General features: G+C 37.3%; 1 protein-coding gene across 1 annotated transcript; it reads left to right on the top strand.

Moving 5' to 3' along the window:
- The first annotated feature begins 1,532 nt into the window (after positions 1–1,532).
- Positions 1,533–11,484, top strand: LOC110883817 (tRNA modification GTPase MnmE). The gene is made up of 10 exons (XM_022131462.2): positions 1,533–1,743; positions 3,248–3,549; positions 3,664–3,802; positions 3,949–4,070; positions 4,236–4,439; positions 6,144–6,203; positions 8,192–8,330; positions 8,985–9,103; positions 10,393–10,611; positions 11,113–11,484. Exons 1-10 carry the CDS (start codon positions 1,569–1,571, stop codon positions 11,305–11,307), a joined length of 1,674 nt encoding a protein of 557 aa, XP_021987154.1. The 5' UTR covers positions 1,533–1,568; the 3' UTR covers positions 11,308–11,484.
- Positions 11,485–17,989: the final 6,505 nt, after the last annotated feature.

The raw sequence follows: 17,989 nt of genomic DNA, 5'->3' as shown, positions 1-17,989 counted from the left end.
AAAATAACTAATTACAAATGTGAACCCCAATAATTTTATTTCTGTCCCATTTGAACGGAAAAGATAAGTACAAACTATATTTAAAAAAATAAAAATGCAATGTGAAAATAAGAGATAGAATAATCGATATTTTTTTTTTCATAAAATAAGAGATAAGGGTAAACTAAATAAAAAAAGTGTCAATTTGATAAATAATAATATTAAGTATCAAAAGATAGGAAATTACAAATGTAGACATCTTCAATGAATGACACATGTCCAAAATCAGGTTTCTTTTATTATATAGTATAGATTATGAAAACATTATCCCCATACAACCACTATTTACTAATAAACCTATTTACTGTTATCAATAATCAACTAATCATAACATGTCTCATTCTATTACTATTATCTTAAAAGGCATGGTTGGTGGTTCCGGCCATGCCTTTTTCACGTGACTAACTTAATAGAGCTTGCACGTTTAACCTCAAACTCTATAGATCTTGTATATCTAACTCTAATCCTTTGTTAAATGACATATTGACCTTTAACTTTTGGTAATTGTCAATTTTCACTCCTCATTTTTTCTATCTAATAACTTTACACCTCATATTCTCCAAAATTTTAATTCTTTTGTTTAAATTATTTTTACGACTATACACCGTAACATGCGAGACATTATACTCTTCTTTTGTTATGCCTAACCACGTTAATGTCATGAACGTAGCGTGTGTGACAAAGTAAAAAAAAACTCATCTCACATGCGGACATCACACGTTAATGTCATCATTGTAACACGTGTAACGAAGTCGTAAACACAATGTTGCCGACCCAACCCGCTACATGGATAAAAATCTAGTTAAACTTAAAGAAAACCCAACTTGAATCGTAAGAACCAAAGAGCCTTTGCCTAATGTGTTTCCAACAGTAAGTGTTTAATCCTTATGAAATTTTTAATAGAAGTAAAAAGTATCTGAGTTGTCGTTTTAATATAATTTAGGGGCTGTTTGACAAATTCTTAATGGTTAAGTGCTGAACAAGTAAGAGGTCTGAACCATTAAGTGCTGAACCAATAAGAGATCTGAACCATTAAAAGTCAGTATAATGCTTAACCGTTCAGAGACAACTGTCTGACCAATTCATATTGGAGGTCTTAACCATTCAGACTCAGTATAATGCTTAACCATCCAGAGACAAATGTCCAGGGGCGGATTTAGAGGCTTTTAACGGGTTCCCAGGAACCCAGTCGATTTGGAAAAAAACGTTTTTTTTGTAGTGTAAACCTTGTATGATTTGGAAAAAGGAACCCAGTGAAAACTGGCTGGATCCGCCACTGCAAATGTCTGAACCAACATTTGCTCGTAAAACAAACAGTCTGAACTATTAAATGCTGTCTGAACTATTAAATGCTGAACCAGTAAGAGTTCTAATTCATTAAGAGACTCATTAAGAGGTAAAGAAACAAACCTTAGAGGTGTCTCATTTTACGGTAGAGTTGGGTCGGGTCATGACCCGATTCCCGGATCTAATCACTATTTCAATGTCACAAACACACCTCTATCGAAGAACCAAAACCAGGGTTCACCATGTCTCTTCTTCCGGTGTTCCGCCATTTTCTGACACATTACACCTCAAAACCCACTTCACACACAACCGTTATACCTGTAATTCGTACTTTGAAAACCCTAACTCCACTTTTTCTTTCATCTTATCCCCTTCAAAAACCCATCTCAAACTCCACCCCTCAAGTCTCATCCAGAGGTATGTATGTATATGTTTGATCAAGTAGATTCATTTGTAATGCCTGTATTATCATGAAGCTGTGTTAAAACTTACAAGTAGATTGATTTGTAGTGATTAGTTTAGGAAAGTTGTGATTTTTAAGGAAGAGGTAGGTAGAAAACTATGATTAGTTTTTACAAACACCCGGTTTTGCAACCGCCGTAGGGCTGCAAACGAACCGAACGAATTTGTTAGAAAATAGATGTGTTCGCGAACCGTTCACGAACACTTATCGAACGAGATTTTATGTTCGTGTTCGTTTGTTAAGGAAATGAGCTTGTTCGTGTTCGTTTGTGTTTTGTTTGTTAATTTTAGGCAACGAACAAAAACAAACATTGACGAAGACAAATGAGCACAAACTAATGTTCATGAACACAAATGGAAACAAACGAACACAAATAATCGTTTTTGATCAAAATATATGATACACTGACACTTATTAAATATTTAATTTGCCGGAATTTTGAAGTATTTAAATAAATATAAAAACTAAAAACACTAATGATCTATCGAACACAAACGAACACGTTACCGAACGTTCACGAACATAAACGAACGAACGCGACCTCTGTTCATGTTTGTTCGTTTAACTAAACGAACGAAATTTCTTGTCCGTGTTCGTTTGTTTAATAAACGAACGAACACAAATGAACTTCCCGCCGAACGGTTCACGAACTGTTCGCTTAACGTTTGGTTCGTTTACAGCCCTAGCAACCGGGATATGTTAAAGAAACACCACAGACACACTATCCAGTATCCACCCAACGTTTCGTACCGGACGTATGGTCAAATGGGTTGACATGCGAGAAACGGTCATACGGGCCATATGGCATGTGAGAAACGCTTGCTCGTGTGGGCAAGTGTATAATGACACTTCATACGGGCCATATAGTTTTTTTTATTGGTTGTATGAGTTGGTGTTCACCAATATCATATAGGGCGTATGATGCGTTGGACTGACATAGAAGTGACTGATGTGACGGTGTACACCGTTGAGTACTGACAAGTGTTATATGTCATGTATGGCCATTTTCCGCATGACATGTGAAAACACCACTGCACGTTTCTTAGTGGGAGATATGGTCATACGGCCATATGACATGTGAAAACGGTCATATGGGTATGTATTATAATGACACATGAGACGGGTCATAGTGTTTTTTTACGGTTGTATGGGTTGGTGTTTGTCAAAATCACACAGGCTGTATGATGTGTTAGACTGACACATAAGTGACTGATGTGACGGTGTGCACCATTGAGTACTGACAAGCGTCATACGACTTGTATGACCATTTTTTGCATGTCATACGGCCCGTATGATGACGTCAGATGGTGTACATATAGTAGCACCCTTTGCAACTTGGAATCGCCATAAAAAGTTTGGTGGTATGATTACGGTATTCTGTTTATTTTGGGTCTATCTATAGTTAGTGAAAATCTGATTCTTGATTCTCGTTGCTCAAACCACAATAATCACTTTCAGCTGCAGATAGTGCTTTAATATTAAACAAAGATGAGCGGGTCGGGTCGAGCTCGCTGGGTTCAAACCTGCCTGACCCGGAAGTGAGTTCAAGTAGTACAATTGCTGCCATTGTTACTTCTTTGGGTGGGCAGGCGAGTGCGGTAGGTATCGTAAGGTTATCTGGTCCAACAGCAGTGAGTATTGCAGGTCGGGTTTTCCGTCCGTTAAAGAAACGGAAACGGAAGAACGTTTCTTGGCAGCCTACTAGTCATGTTGTGGAATATGGTGTGGTCTGTGATTCTCACGGCAATGTTGTTGATGAGGTAAATATTTTTATTTATTATTATTTTTTTTCATAGGGGTGTTTGGTAACTTGTGTTGAAAAGGATTATGAGATATGGGATAATCTTTTTTTTTTTTTTTTTTTTTTTTTGTAGGTTATAGCGATACCCATGTTAGCCCCAAGATCATACACCAGAGAAGATGTGGTTGAGCTACAATGTCATGGGAATGACGTTTGCCTACAACGCGTGCTACGAGTTTGTCTAGAAGCTGGCGCGAAGCTTGCAGAACCAGGTTGAGTAGATAATTCTTGAAACCCTAAGCCCTAACCGTAACGCTAAACCTAGCCCTAAACCCTAGTTGTGTTTGGGGATATTTATTTATTTATTTATTTATTATATGCAACGTATTTTTACTTTTTGTTCTTTTTTATTTATCAGGTGAATTCACGCTTCGTGCTTTCCTCAATGGTCGGTTAGACCTTTCTCAAGCCGAAGATGTTGGAAAACTTGTATCAGCCAAGTCTGTGGCTGCAGCCGATGCTGCACTTGCCGGAATTCAGGCATGTGGTTCTCCTAAAATATTTTTTGATTTAATCGGTTAGAAATAAAACGTAATTTGATTTATGAGTCCATTTGACCAACTAATAGTTACACGTATCGAAATGATGACTATTAAAAATTTTAGGCGCTAATACCGAAATAATGGTATGAAATTCTCATGGCAGGGTGGTTTCTCTTCACTGGTGAAATCACTAAGAACGCAGTGCATTGAGTTGCTTACAGAGATAGAAGCCCGATTAGATTTTGATGATGAAATGCCGCCAATAGACATGGATTTAATTTTGAGTAAAATTAGCGCGATGTCGCATGATGTGGAGAGTGCGATGGAAACTGCTAACTACGACAAGTTTTTGCAATCCGGATTACAGGTATTATCATCGTCAATAAAGTATTGGTATTGATTTGGGTCGATAAGTTTCTTTTCCTTGATGGAAGTGACTTATGAGTGGTACAACGGGTTTAGCTAATGCTATTCTAATAAATAAAAAGAATAGTACTTTTAAATTACTAAAGAGTAAACTGCCATTTTGGTCCCTGAGGTTTGGTTACTTTTGCCACTTTAGTCCAAAACTCAAACCTTTTTGCATCTGGTCCCTGTGGTTTCAGTTTTATTGCCATTTTGGTCCAAAAATGAAATCAGGACATACTTGTCTTATAAAATCCTGCAATTTTGTCTTTTTCCTCCGGGGCAAATCAGGTCATATTTGTCTTATAAAATATGGTATTTATTTATAAAAAAGAAATGATCATTTTGCCCCTGCGGAAAATGACAAAATAACAAGATTTTATAAGACAAATATGACCTGATTTCATTTTTGGACCAAAATGGCAATAAAACTGAAACCACAGGGACCCAGATGCAAAAAGTTTGAGTTTTGGACTAAAGTGGCAAAATTGACCAAACCACAGGGACCAAAATGGCAGTTTACTCATTAGTAAAAGACCTGTTTGACTTTTAAAAGTCAAAGCAGCTTTCTTTTACATTTCAAAACCCTTTCTTGAACAGTACTTTTAAATTAGTAAAAGATCTGTTTGACTTTTAAAAGTCAAAGCAGCTTTCTTTTACATTTCAAAACCCTTTCTTGAACAGTACTTTTAAATTAGTAGATAATATTTTTATTTAGCTGTAATTTAAACTGATTGAACGGGTCAAGCTAGTAATTATATATAGGGGTGTGCAGAATTCGTTTCGAATTCGAAAAATTCGAAATTCGTTTAAATTCGATTCGATTACGAAGAATTCGTTTCGATTATAAGAATTCGAATTCGAATTCAATTCAATTCGAGTCAAGTAAATCGAATACGAATCGAATACGAATATATAGTTTCAAATTCGATTCGATTCGAAATTCGAATAAAATTATACATTTTTATTTATTATTTTTATATATAATACATATATAATTTTTATTAGGCTATACTATAAATTATTTTCAAATTTTTTTCCAAGTATTAAAATTACCCATTACCAAACCCACTACATGGCACATTACTAAAACCTAAGTAACAAATCTATTAATAGATTTATAAGCGTAAAAATATTAACTTTTATGTGGAGTGTTTATTCCCGACTTCTCGTTTTGAATTTTAGACTTGTGGTACTTTATTTAGAACTTTTTAAGGTGATATCATGCTTTATGGCTACTTTAAAATTTATGTTTTATTTTGAAAGTTTTTTACATGTTTTTAAAAAATCTGAATTAAATCGAATTTATTCGAATTCGATTCGAATTCAAATTTTAATCGAACACGAATCGAATACGAATTGTGTTTTTTATTCGAATACGAATTCGAATCGAATTCGGTAGGTTTTAATCGAATTCGAATCGAATACAAATTCAAGGAAAAATAAAAATTATTCGAATAATTCGATAATTCGATATTCGATTCGGTGAACACCCCTAATTTTATAAAGTCACAATGTGGATTATCATTACCATTTCTGAAATTCACCCATGAACATAAAAGAAAAAAAGAAAGATTGCGATTGCGACCGCTAATCTGAATGTTTCTTGGTTGATGAAGTTTTTAATGTCTTGTATTTTGACAAAATAAAAGTCTGATAATTACAGATCGCCATTATTGGTCGCCCAAATGTTGGGAAGTCTAGTCTGCTGAACTCATGGAGTAAGGTATGTTCAAATCAAACACATTTAGTTCGGGGTGAAATTATTGTTCTTTTCGCACATATATTCTTCGAATTTTATAATATCATGTTTACTCTATGAAGACACTTAACAATATCATATTGACCCATTCCGTAGTAAATACAATAAAATGTTACGTGAAGAATAATAGTTTAGGGGTATTTTACTAATTATTAGTAGTTTAGGGGTGTCTTATGTAAGTTTCTATCTATTTATGTGGATGTTACGTATGGAATGAAATCAAGCAGAATTTGAGTCAAATATCTCTCTATCTCTTAGTTTTCTTCTTCTCCAAGGTTTTAACCTATCAAGGGTATCAGAGCCAGCCGATACCTCATCGGAGCTCTTCCGCCGCCGCCATGACGAACACCCGTAACAACGAGATTGATAACACACTGAAGTTCCACGATAGGGTCATCAACGAGATCCAGACGGCGTTATCGGCTTTGATGAAACAGCAGGAGCAGGCTTCGAAACAGCAGGAGGAAATCCTCAAGGCTGTGCGGGACAAATCTCAGTCGTCCGGCAGTTCTTTTGGATCCTTCTCCGGTCCAGACAACGATTCCAGGGGTTCTAAACCCTTTCTAAACCCTTTCGGATCGGAAAAATCGAGTTTCCCAAGTTCTCCGACGCGTTGTTTGAAGACCCACCGGAAGAGATGGCTTCGCTACAACAAACTGGTACGTTACAGGAATTGAACACCGCTTTTGATTCGTTATTAAACAAGGTGACGTTGAGTGAAACCCAGACCGTGAGTTTGTATATCAAAGCCCTCAAGCCGGACATCCGGGGCCCGGTTAAAATGTTCAAGCCACATACTTTGCACGAAGCGTATGGGTTGGCGAAAACACAGGCTCTTAACAATGAAACCCTAGAAGAGAAGTTTACGGGGGGGAAATGGAACGGAGGTACCAAACCCACTGCTACAAAAATTACCCCACCCACAAATCTTTTTGGTGCCTGTTTAAAGGCAAAGGCGAGTTCCGTAAATGATTGGCGCCCGCCATGGCGCATCGCTAGGATTTCTCCGATTGCAACCGGAAGGACCGAATGGCGTCCACCCTGGAAGGAGTCGACTCAAAAGAACTCATGGATGCTGCATTTTTTTTTCTCTATTTTGTGATTCTTGAGGTCAAGAATCTTTTAAGGGGGAAGTATTGTTACGTGAAGAATAATAGTTTAGGGGTATTTTACTAATTATTAGTAGTTTAGGGGTGTCTTATGTAAGTTTCTATCTATTTATGTGGATGTTACGTATGGAATGAAATCAAGCAGAATTTGAGTCAAATATCTCTCTATCTCTTAGTTTTCTTCTTCTCCAAGGTTTTAACCTATCATAAAAGCAGTTGTTACTATTAGACTATGGGCCCACGGGCTCAGTTAGGTTTCTAGGGTTACTCGTAATCCTTATATATTATAACCTACTCATAACTGAGTAACCCGAGAAACCTAACTGAGCCCGTGGGCCTAATAGTTACCACCCGATATCCTGAATAAATAACGTTGTTTTCATATTTATTAAGTAAAATACATTGTTATTAGTAATTGATATTGTTTTATTTACCACAGAATGAGTAAATAAGCTGTTGTTAGTGTTCGAAAGGGTAGATATGATGTATTAAATTTATAAGGATACATTTTTTTTGAACGGCAAATGTTACTCCTACACCAATTATTTTAGAAGGATGTATATGAAATTAGATATATCATTTTTTTTTACAATAAATCGAGCCGGGGGTCGTACTGGAAACAACCTCTGTATTCCTAACGGGTAGAGGTAAGGCTGTCTACATCTTACCCTCCTCAGACCCTACCTTAGCTTTGCTATTGGTGGGATTTACTGAGTATGATGAAGATGATGATTTTTTTTTTTTTTTTTTTTTTTACAAAAAGCATACTCTAGGGAACTTAATCATGCATTAGAAAACAATAGTTTATGTTTTCACTTATGATATTTATAATTTAGCTTGCAGAGTGAAAGAGCAATAGTTACAGACATTGCTGGAACAACACGGGATGTCGTGGAAGCCAATGTGACGGTTCAAGGTATCCCGGTCACACTACTCGATACAGCTGGCATCAGAGAAACAGATGATATTGTGGAGAAGATAGGTGAGATTTTCATTTTAGCTTAAATTTTGTGAATTTGTAGGTAAAAGTCTTGATAATAATGACTTCAAACCGACAAAACTAAAAACCCTTTCTTGGTTCAAGATTTTTCAAATATTGGTTTTCGTTCCGGAGTGGGAACCCAACTCGGATTTTCTTAATTTATTTTAGACTTAAATGCCATTTTAGTCCCTGTGGTTTAGGCCATTTTGCCAGTTTAGTCCAAAGGTTTCATTTTTCGCCTGTGGGTCCAAAAAGGTTTCATCGGTGCCATTTTAGTCCACTGGGTTAACTTCATCCATTTTTTCTGTTAACGAGAAGGGCAACTCGGTCATTTTATATGTAATTCTGTTAACTAGAAGGGCAATATGGCCTTATAAAATCACCAAATTGCCCTTCTCGTTAACAGAAATAATGGATGAAGTTAACCCAGTGGACTAAAATGGCGACGGTGAAACCTTTTTGGACCCACAGGCGAAACATGAAACCTCTGGACTAAACTGGCATTTAACTCTTTATTTTATTTTATGAAATATGAAATGACATTTAGGTTTTGTCAAATTTAAAAGTAAGCTGTTATTTAAACGCAACAAACAAATAATCTGATTCGCATAGGTATCGTTTACTTATGTAGTTTATTATTTTCTCTAAATAAAGGTGTCGAAAGATCGGAAGCGGTTGCTATGGGTGCTGATGTGGTTATAATGACGGTTAGTGCTATTGATGGATGGACTAATGAAGATTCCAAGCTGCTCGATAGGATAAAACACTCTAAGGTTAAACAACAACAATTCTTTCTATTTATTTTCACTTATGAACTTAAAGTTTAAAACATTTGCTTGGGACCCCTTTTTGTTTATTTCAAATGTTTATTCCCGTAGTGTCTTTCGGACAATATGTTATTACAAAGGGCAATTGTCAAAAGAAAAAAAAAAGACTATTAGACTTTTTTCGTGTTCATACATATCTCCCTGGCATGGGTGGATCTTAATAGGGCTGTGGCAGGGCCACGGCTCGGGCAAGTTTTTCGGCTGTAGTGCTAATTTTCCGCATTTCGATCGAAATTTTTTATATATACTATGTTTGGCCCGGGCTTACCCGGGCTTTTTTTAGTGTCCGTGTCTTTCGGCCCTGGCACGTTCAACGGGCAAGATCCGCCACTGCTCCCTGGACCTTATTTTTGCATGATTAAACTTTTAAAACTCATGAAAATGTCTATTTAAAGTTTAAGGACTAAATTATGCAAAAAAGGATCCTTTTTAAAGGACTTTGATGTAAAATTTATGGGATTTAATGTAATAATGAAAAAATAAAGTCGAGGGACTTTTATGCAAAATTGAAAAACGTTCATACGTTTTTATATGTTCTTATTACAATGATAATCTTATATTTGAAACAGAGTTAAATTTCATTTTAGTTCTTGTGGTTTGGGCCATTTTGCCAGTTTAGTCCAAAGGTTTTATTTTTCGCCTGTGGGTCCAAAAAGGTTTCACCATTGCCATTTTGGTCCATTGGGTTAACTTCATCCATTTTTCTGTTAACGAGAAGGGCAATTCGGTCATTTTATATGTAATTCTGTTAACTAGAAGGACAATTCGGCCATATAAAATGACCGAATTGCCCTTCTAGTTAACAGAAAAAATAGATAAAGTTATCCCAGTGGACTAAAATGACAATGGTGAAACCTTTTTGGACCCACAGGTGAAAAATCAAACCTTTGGACTAAACTGGCAAAATGGCCCAAACCACAGGGACTAAAATGGCATTTAACTCTTTGAAATAAACCAATTTAAGAGGCTTTGATGCTTTTTAATACATGTTGGTTGACATTCAGCTTGTTTGAACCACTCAATCCATTTTCGTTTTAGCTAATTTTCTAAAGCTGACCCATTCAACATGTTAAAAGACAAAATATAACCCGTATCGACCCGCAACCATATATGGGTCAAAATTTAAAAGTTGTGAACCAAGTTTTACTCTATAAAAACTGTTAATAAAATCCAATCTTGCACCAAATTAACACGTTAGCTTGTTATTTTATTTTTTATTGTTTTGGTGAGCACAGGCCGCCTCAGGATCTCCGGTGATATTGGCAATCAATAAAATCGACCAGGCCCCATCAGCACACTTGGAATTTGTTGACACTATAGATGAATCTTTCGATAAGCGTATTTACACATGTGCCATTACGGGTCATGGAATTTCAGATTTAGAGGCTGCAATTCTCGAGCTTGTGGGCCTCCAAAATATTCCTGCAGGTGGACGCAAGTGGGCCGTTAACCAGGTATGGTCGAGCTATATGGTTCAATTATAATTTTTATTGAAGGATTAATGCAGTTTATTTGTCTTATTTAAAACTTGAGGTACTAAACCACAATTTTAATGATATATATGGTTCAATTATAATTTTTTTGAAGGATTAACGAGCTTCACATGTGAGGCTCGAGCTCGGGCTCGATAAACAAACGAGCTTTCAAGCTTGGCTCGGACTCAATAAGGCTTGACTCGTTTTGAGTTTTTTCTCGAGCCGATCTTGAGTAGCTCGCGAGCCGCTCGGCTCGTTTGCACCCCTAGTTAGAGAGAGGACCTTGAATTTCTAGCTAACTATTTATCAAAAGCTGTTAAAAAAACTGTACAAAATAAGAAAAAGTGTTTTAGGTCGATCCAACTGTTACAAAATATCCCATTACCAACCCGTCAAATCCACTCATTTTGTCAACGTTAAATGTCGGTTTTGAAATTCATCAAATTTGTTTATAACTTTTTGTTGATGAATTATTATCAGAGACAATGTGAACAACTTGTTCGGACCAGGGAGGCCTTAACGAGGTTGAGGGCGTCCATAGATGATGATCTTCCGCTTGACTTTTGGACCATAGATTTGCGGGACGCTGCGCTCGCGCTTGGGCAGATAAGTGGAGAAGATATATCCGAAGAAGTTTTGACTAATATTTTTGGTAAATTTTGCATTGGTAAGTAGATGTTATAGTTTTATGTATTCATCAAGCCATGAGTCATGTAACTTCTTTTTTTTTTTTTTGAACGACAAATTTGGATCACTGACGGACCACTGGAGTATGATCGTGCCATGATGCATGTAACTTACTTCTACATATGATTATCTATGTTTGTTAAAATAGTTAGTTTTTTTAGTGTGTTTTGGTAACCTATTTTTTTGCTTACTATTTGATTATTTAAAATGAAATGTATTGTTTGTGATTTTAACTACAACGAAACAACCGATTAGTAGATGGTTGAGTCGAGTATTGATGATTGTTACCCGTAAACTCACACAACACCACCAATACCTTGCTAACCAACATTAACAGGTAAATTGCAACTTGTGCTGGTCATGTGGCCCTCAAGAGATTGTCGTAAAACAAGCATTCATATATGGTACAAAATGTTTTGGGGTGTTCGCATATGTGTTTGAAGTTTTCAAGACATTATCTTAAGATAAACTAGAAAATGTGCCCGCTCGCGTTGCGGCGCGTGTACATTGGTTGATATGGTTGCATTAATATTCAAATAATAGCCTAAATAAGAGTAATTGTCTTCTAGACATACAGAGGTCATGGGTTACATTAGGATTTATACTACAACTTTGATAAGGGTAATAGCTTATAGATACTTTTTATAAGATTTTTAAAGTTGCGGTCCTTGCTTGTTGCTTTCACAGTTTTGTCGCCTTGTAACTTGTTGAAGCCAAAATGTTAATTCAGACGTTGATGTCTTGGCCTTTCCAATTCTGTTGTTGATGCCAAAATATTGTGCTGAAGCCAAAGCATTTGTTGTTGTTTGTGTGGCGCAAAAGAGATGGCTTTTGTGAAGGCGCTATTTTTTTCACCTGGAAAATCAGCAAGGAAGCATCTTGGGTTTTTCCGACTTGGCAAAAATGTTACCTTCCCCATTATGCTTTTACTTTTTTGCTTGTTTTCCCGTTGTTTCATTTTTTGTATAATGGTAAAGGGATGTTTGCATTTAAAATTTAGATATATTTACATGAGTGTAATCTATATACCTGGCGAATCTGGTGTTCTTCTTTTGGTAGTTTTTGTTTTAGGATCTAGGGTTGCCGGGATTATGGCTGGTGGTACTCCGGCTTTGTTCATGGCCATTGAGTTGTCTTGTTTCATTGAGATGTCCAAAACTGCAGTTTTTCCCCTGATGTTATAGATATCCGTGGGTATGATTTCCGAATCTGTGTATCCATCCTTGACTACCATGTCGTAGCAAGATTTTTCCAGCATTTGTTCCATTGCTTCATCGAAGAAAATAGCCTTTGCTTTCATTTTCATCTTCTATAGTTATGTTTTACACAGTACCTAGCGATTGGAGTTCAATTGTTCTTTCAGTCATCTTTTCAAGTCATGCAGAAATAGGTCATACCCAAAAAAAAAACTGAAAAGGTAAGGAAAAATTCATTAGTAAAAACTGGTAAGTAGATCTTTATACCCATAATCATTAGACAACTATGAAACGACGAAAAGAAACATAAGGATTCAGCCAATGTATTAATGACACAACAAAGAGTTTCACTCAACTTATTTTTTCTAACCACTAAAAAGAATCCAGCAATCTAAGCCTAACAACAACATGAATCAAACAGTTATACATGCCTTTTAGGAAAATACACAAAGTCCAAGAAGATTTAGCCTTATTATGAAAACTGGAACTTTGTTCTTCATTTTCACAGTTTCCTATACCTCTCAAAGATTTATAACCTATTTTTTTCTGGCCATTTACTCATTTTTATAACCGAGACAAAGTTCCGCTCAAATATTAATAGAATCTGAAGACTTGGCTAATTGCAAAGATATCAACCGACAAATGACAGTGCCTTTAAAATCCTAAGTATGCGACGATGATGTAGTCAAATAAAATCAACCATAGATACATGAAGTTCACATAGCAGTAAACTGACATCTTGTCTACACCCTTGTTTAATCGTTTATATAAAAGTATACATAATAAGTTCACATAGCAGGCCCCTCTTTGGGCCTGCTGTGTGGTTTGGGATTTGGGCCGGGAATAAAAGGGGTGCGCGGCCGAGAGTATGTGTGCGGGTAAGAGAGGGTGTGCGGTGGACATTGATTAATAATTAATAAGCTCATATCATAACTACAACTCGCACATTCATATATATACAAATCAAATATATTCAACCACTTTCACATAAGAGCCAAGTAATCATAATAAATCACGTTTGTTTATCGAGTTATACAACGTATAGTGGAACACGAAAGGAAAATGATACAGGTACGAGTTGTCACACAACACCTGTCTAAAAAAACACTTTTTTGTCAAATACAGAACAAAGTTTTACTAACAACACATGTTTTTCCATTCGTCCAGGTACTAATGAAGGCCCCACAAATGATTTTTTCTTTCCAGTACTTAAACTTTAACACTCATGTTCACACCAACATCATTTTGAAACTTGTAACTTTATTCTTATACTTACATAACTTATGTGTAATTAGATACTTTATGCTTGTACTTACATAACTTATATGGATTCAGACATGCTATCAATATGGGGCAGCCTTACTTGATAGAGACACATTTCTCTTAGAATGGATGTCACATATTCAAACATGTGCAAGAGAGTTGTTTATAATCATTGGTATGAATTAGAGTGTGAGTAATAATTGTCGTTAGAAAAACAGTCGGATCTGCTACTATTCTAAACATTAGTCTACCTTCCGTCTACATAACATCGCCCGCACCACACATGAGAATTCCAAACTTTCAGCCTTACAAAATAAGGGGTGTTTGGTTCGCGGATTTCATTATAATTAGAATTGGGTATGGAATTGGAATTTAAAGGATTCTTTTGAAATTATAGAATGTGTTCGGTTGCTACATTTGTTATAGAATTGGAATGTAAAAAATTTTGGAGGATGGTGGGGTGATAGCGGGTGGTGAAGGCAGTAGTCGTGCCGGTAGTCATGGAATGTGGCGACGACTAGTAACGAGGGGTGGCGGTCAGTGGCCGGTGGTGGCGGCTGTAACTGGTGCGGGTGAAGACGGTCGATGGCAGGTGGCGGTGGCAGCGGTCGATGTGGGTGGCGACGTTCGGTAGTGAGTGGTTGCAATGATCAGTGGCGGGTGGTGGTGGCGATGGTCGGTGGAGGCAGTCGGTGTGGGTGGTAGCGTTCGGTTTTGCGGTCAGTGGCGGGATGTTGCAATGATCATAACACGTCTCATTCTATTACTATTATCTTAAAAGGCATGGTTGGTGGTTCCGGCCATGCCTTTTTCACGTGACTAACTTAATAGATTTTGCACATTTAACCTCAAACTCTATAGATCTTGTATATCTAACTCTCATTTTTTGGTAAGTGGCATATTGACCCTTAACTTTTGGTAATTGTCAATTTTCACTTCTCATTTTTTTTCTATCTAATAACTTTACACCTCATCTTCTCCAAAATTTTAATATTTTGTTTAAATTACTTTTACGGATTATACACGTTAAGGTCATGAACGTAGCGTGTGTGACAAAGTAAAAAACAACTCATCTCACACGCGGATCACACATTAATGTCTTCATTGTAACATGTGTAACGAAGTCGTAAACACGCTGTTGCCGCCCCAACCCGCAACATAGATAAAAATATAGTTAAACTTAAAACAACCTAACTTGAAATCGTAAGAACCAAAAGGCCTTTGCCTAATGTGTTTCCAACCGTAAGTGTTTAATCCTTATGATTTTTTTAATAGAATTAAAGAGTATCATTGTTTTTACAATAAGTATAGTGTAGGGAACTTAATCATGCATTAGAAAACAATAGTTTATGTTTTCACTTATGATATTTATAATTTAGCTTGCAGAGTGAAAGAGCAATAGTTACAGACATTGCTGGAACAACACGGGATGTCGTGGAAGCCCATGTGACGGTTCAAGGTATCCCGGTCACACTACTCGATACAGCTGGCATCAGAGAAACAAATGATATTGTGGAGAAGATAGGTGAGATTTGCATTTTAGCTTTTAATTTTTAAACAAGGTTCTTGTTTTAGCTTAAATTTTGTGAATTTGTAGTTAAAAGTCTTGTTAATGATGACTTCAAACCGACAAAACTAAAAACCCTTTCTTGGTTCAAGATTTTTCAAATATTGGTTTTCATTCTGGAATGGGAACCCAACTCAGATTTTCTTAATTTATTTTATAGTTAAATGTCATTTTAATCCCTATGGTTTAGGCCATTTTGCCAGTTTAGTCCAAAGGTTTCATTTTTCGTAGGTGGGTCCAAAAAGGTTTCATCATTGTCATTTTAGTCCACTGGGTTAACTTCATCCATTTTTTCTGTTAACGAGAATGGCAACTCGGTCATTTTATATGTAATTCTGTTAACTAGAAGGGCAATATGGCCTTATAGAATCACCAAATTGTCCTTCTCGTTAACAGAAATAATGGATGAAGTTAACCTAGTGGACTAAAATGGCAAAGGTGAAACCTTTTTGGACCCACAGGCGAAAAATGAAACCTTTGGACTAAACTGATAAAATGGCCCAAACCACAGGGACTAAAATGACATTTAACTCTTTATTTTATTTTATGAAATGACATTTAGGTTTTGTCAAATTTAAAAATAAGCTATTATTTAAACGCAACAAACTATTAAAACCTTATACTTTTGCCATCTCCCACGGTTCCTTCGATGTAATGGCTACTCTTGTTACCATGAAGACGTGCCTTAGATTCCGAGCTCATAATATTTTTTGCTTTTACCATGGCAGGCGGAGACCACGTTCCTCCACATACTGTTAACCTCCGACCGGTACCTCCAAGCCCACTTACCCAAAAGAGCTTCGTTGACAAACTTTAGTCTACAGAAGCCGAGACCGCCATTTATCTTCGGCCGAGACACTAAATCCCACGCAACCAATGCATTTTCCTACCCGTCTCCGACACTCCCCAAAGAAAATTCTTCATTAGAGATTCAAGCCTCTCGACGACTTTAATAGGGACTTTAAAGATTGAGAAGTAATAAATTGGGAGACTTTCCAGGACCGCCTTAATTAGCACCACCCTACCTCCAATGGACAACGAATTAGATTTCCAAGTCGCCAACCGGTTCTGAAAAATTTTGATAATGGGGTCCCAATTTTTGACTCTGTTCATGTTAGCTCCGAGAGGTATGCCTAAGTACTTAAAAGGAACCTCACCTTTCAGACAACCCACCGACTCCGCCATACGACTATTGTCCCCTTCTTCCACACCCAAACCAAAAAGGTTTGATTTGTGAAAATTTATTTTCACTATCAAGTGGAAGAACAAGCTCTTTAGAATCTGGGTGGATGAAGATCAAGACGTTTGGGTGCCTGATTGCTTGGAAGAAGAGGACAACGTTTCTCCTGTGAATGAGTCTCCGATGAAGTCTTCTCCGGTGGCGGATTTGGGTTGTTCAGGGACGGAGGGAGGCGGAGAGTCGCTTCTAAAGGTTGGTGAGGAGTCAGCCAAAGGGTCGCCGGTTAACATTGGGGTTCCCCCCGAGGTTGATTCAACCATGCACGAGGAAGGCTTTGTGCATGGGGTTTCTTCTTTTTTTCAAGGTAGGTAATAATGAGGAGGAGGTTTTCGAAAAGTCTAATAGTGATATTGGGACAGACGTGGGAGGTAGTATGTCAGTGTCAATTCCCAATGTTGCTGGAAGTCTTTTTGTGAATTCAGGTTTAGGTGGGGGCTTTGAAGAATTTAATATGGGAGGCAGCATTGTGGTTAAGAAAAATAGGGGTACCCCACCTCTGAGTAGAGCCCACATGGTAAAAGAGGTAACAGATCCAAGGCCCAACTTTCAGCCCAAAATTCGGCCGAAAAGTCTTCTGGGGGCGTTAACAAAAAAAGAAGGAGATCCGATGTTGATGCGGGTCCCTCCTCTATGGATAATCATGTGTCTTCTGGTAATTGTTCCGATGCCTTCGAGGTTCCCTTAGAGCCTTTCCCAAATAGTTTCCTGGATCTCAACGTTAGAGCTCAGGAGGAAGCTTCCTCTCACATTAATATTGCGGGGTCTCAATCGGCGGGGGAGAGGCATCAAATCGGAGAAGAAGGGAGTGAACTGGGGAAGACTCGGGAAGAGGATCAGTTAAATAAAGAAGTGGATCTGACAACGGAGTTGGGGAGAGAGCTGGGAGTTGACCTCTCTCAACACAAAAATCTGGTGGAGGATATTATCAGGAATGAAGGCATTCAGCCAGGTAAAATATGAATTAGTTGTCGTTAAATGTTCGAGGCATGGGGGGGGGGTTTCTAAAGCTGGATGGGTCAGTGATTTGAAGAAGACTCATCTAGTTAATTTTGTGGCGCTTCAAGAAACTGAGTTGGAAACGATTAATTCGGAGCTGGTAGCTAAATTTTAGGGGGGGGGTAGTAATTTTCATATGGAATTTGTTGGGTCGGTAGGGAGGTCAGGGGGCCTTTTGTGTTGCTGGGATCCGCAGTTCTTCAACATGCAGAGTGTGTTGAAGCAGAACCATTTTCTGTTAATTAAAGGGAGAATAGTGGGGAATCTTCAAGATACTAATATGGTCAATATTTATGCCCCGCACAGTGTTACGGAAAAAAATTGTTGTGGAGTGCCCTGCTGGAGTGTATTAATGGTGGGGAGGGGCAGTGGGTTTTACTGGGGGATTTCAACATAGTCCGTATCCCC

The sequence above is a fragment of the Helianthus annuus genome, chromosome 10, assembly GCF_002127325.2.
Source record: "Helianthus annuus cultivar XRQ/B chromosome 10, HanXRQr2.0-SUNRISE, whole genome shotgun sequence".
Lineage (NCBI taxonomy): Eukaryota > Viridiplantae > Streptophyta > Magnoliopsida > Asterales > Asteraceae > Helianthus > Helianthus annuus.
The sequence above is the reverse complement of the archived record's forward strand: the minus strand, read 5'-3'. Positions and strand labels throughout refer to the sequence as shown.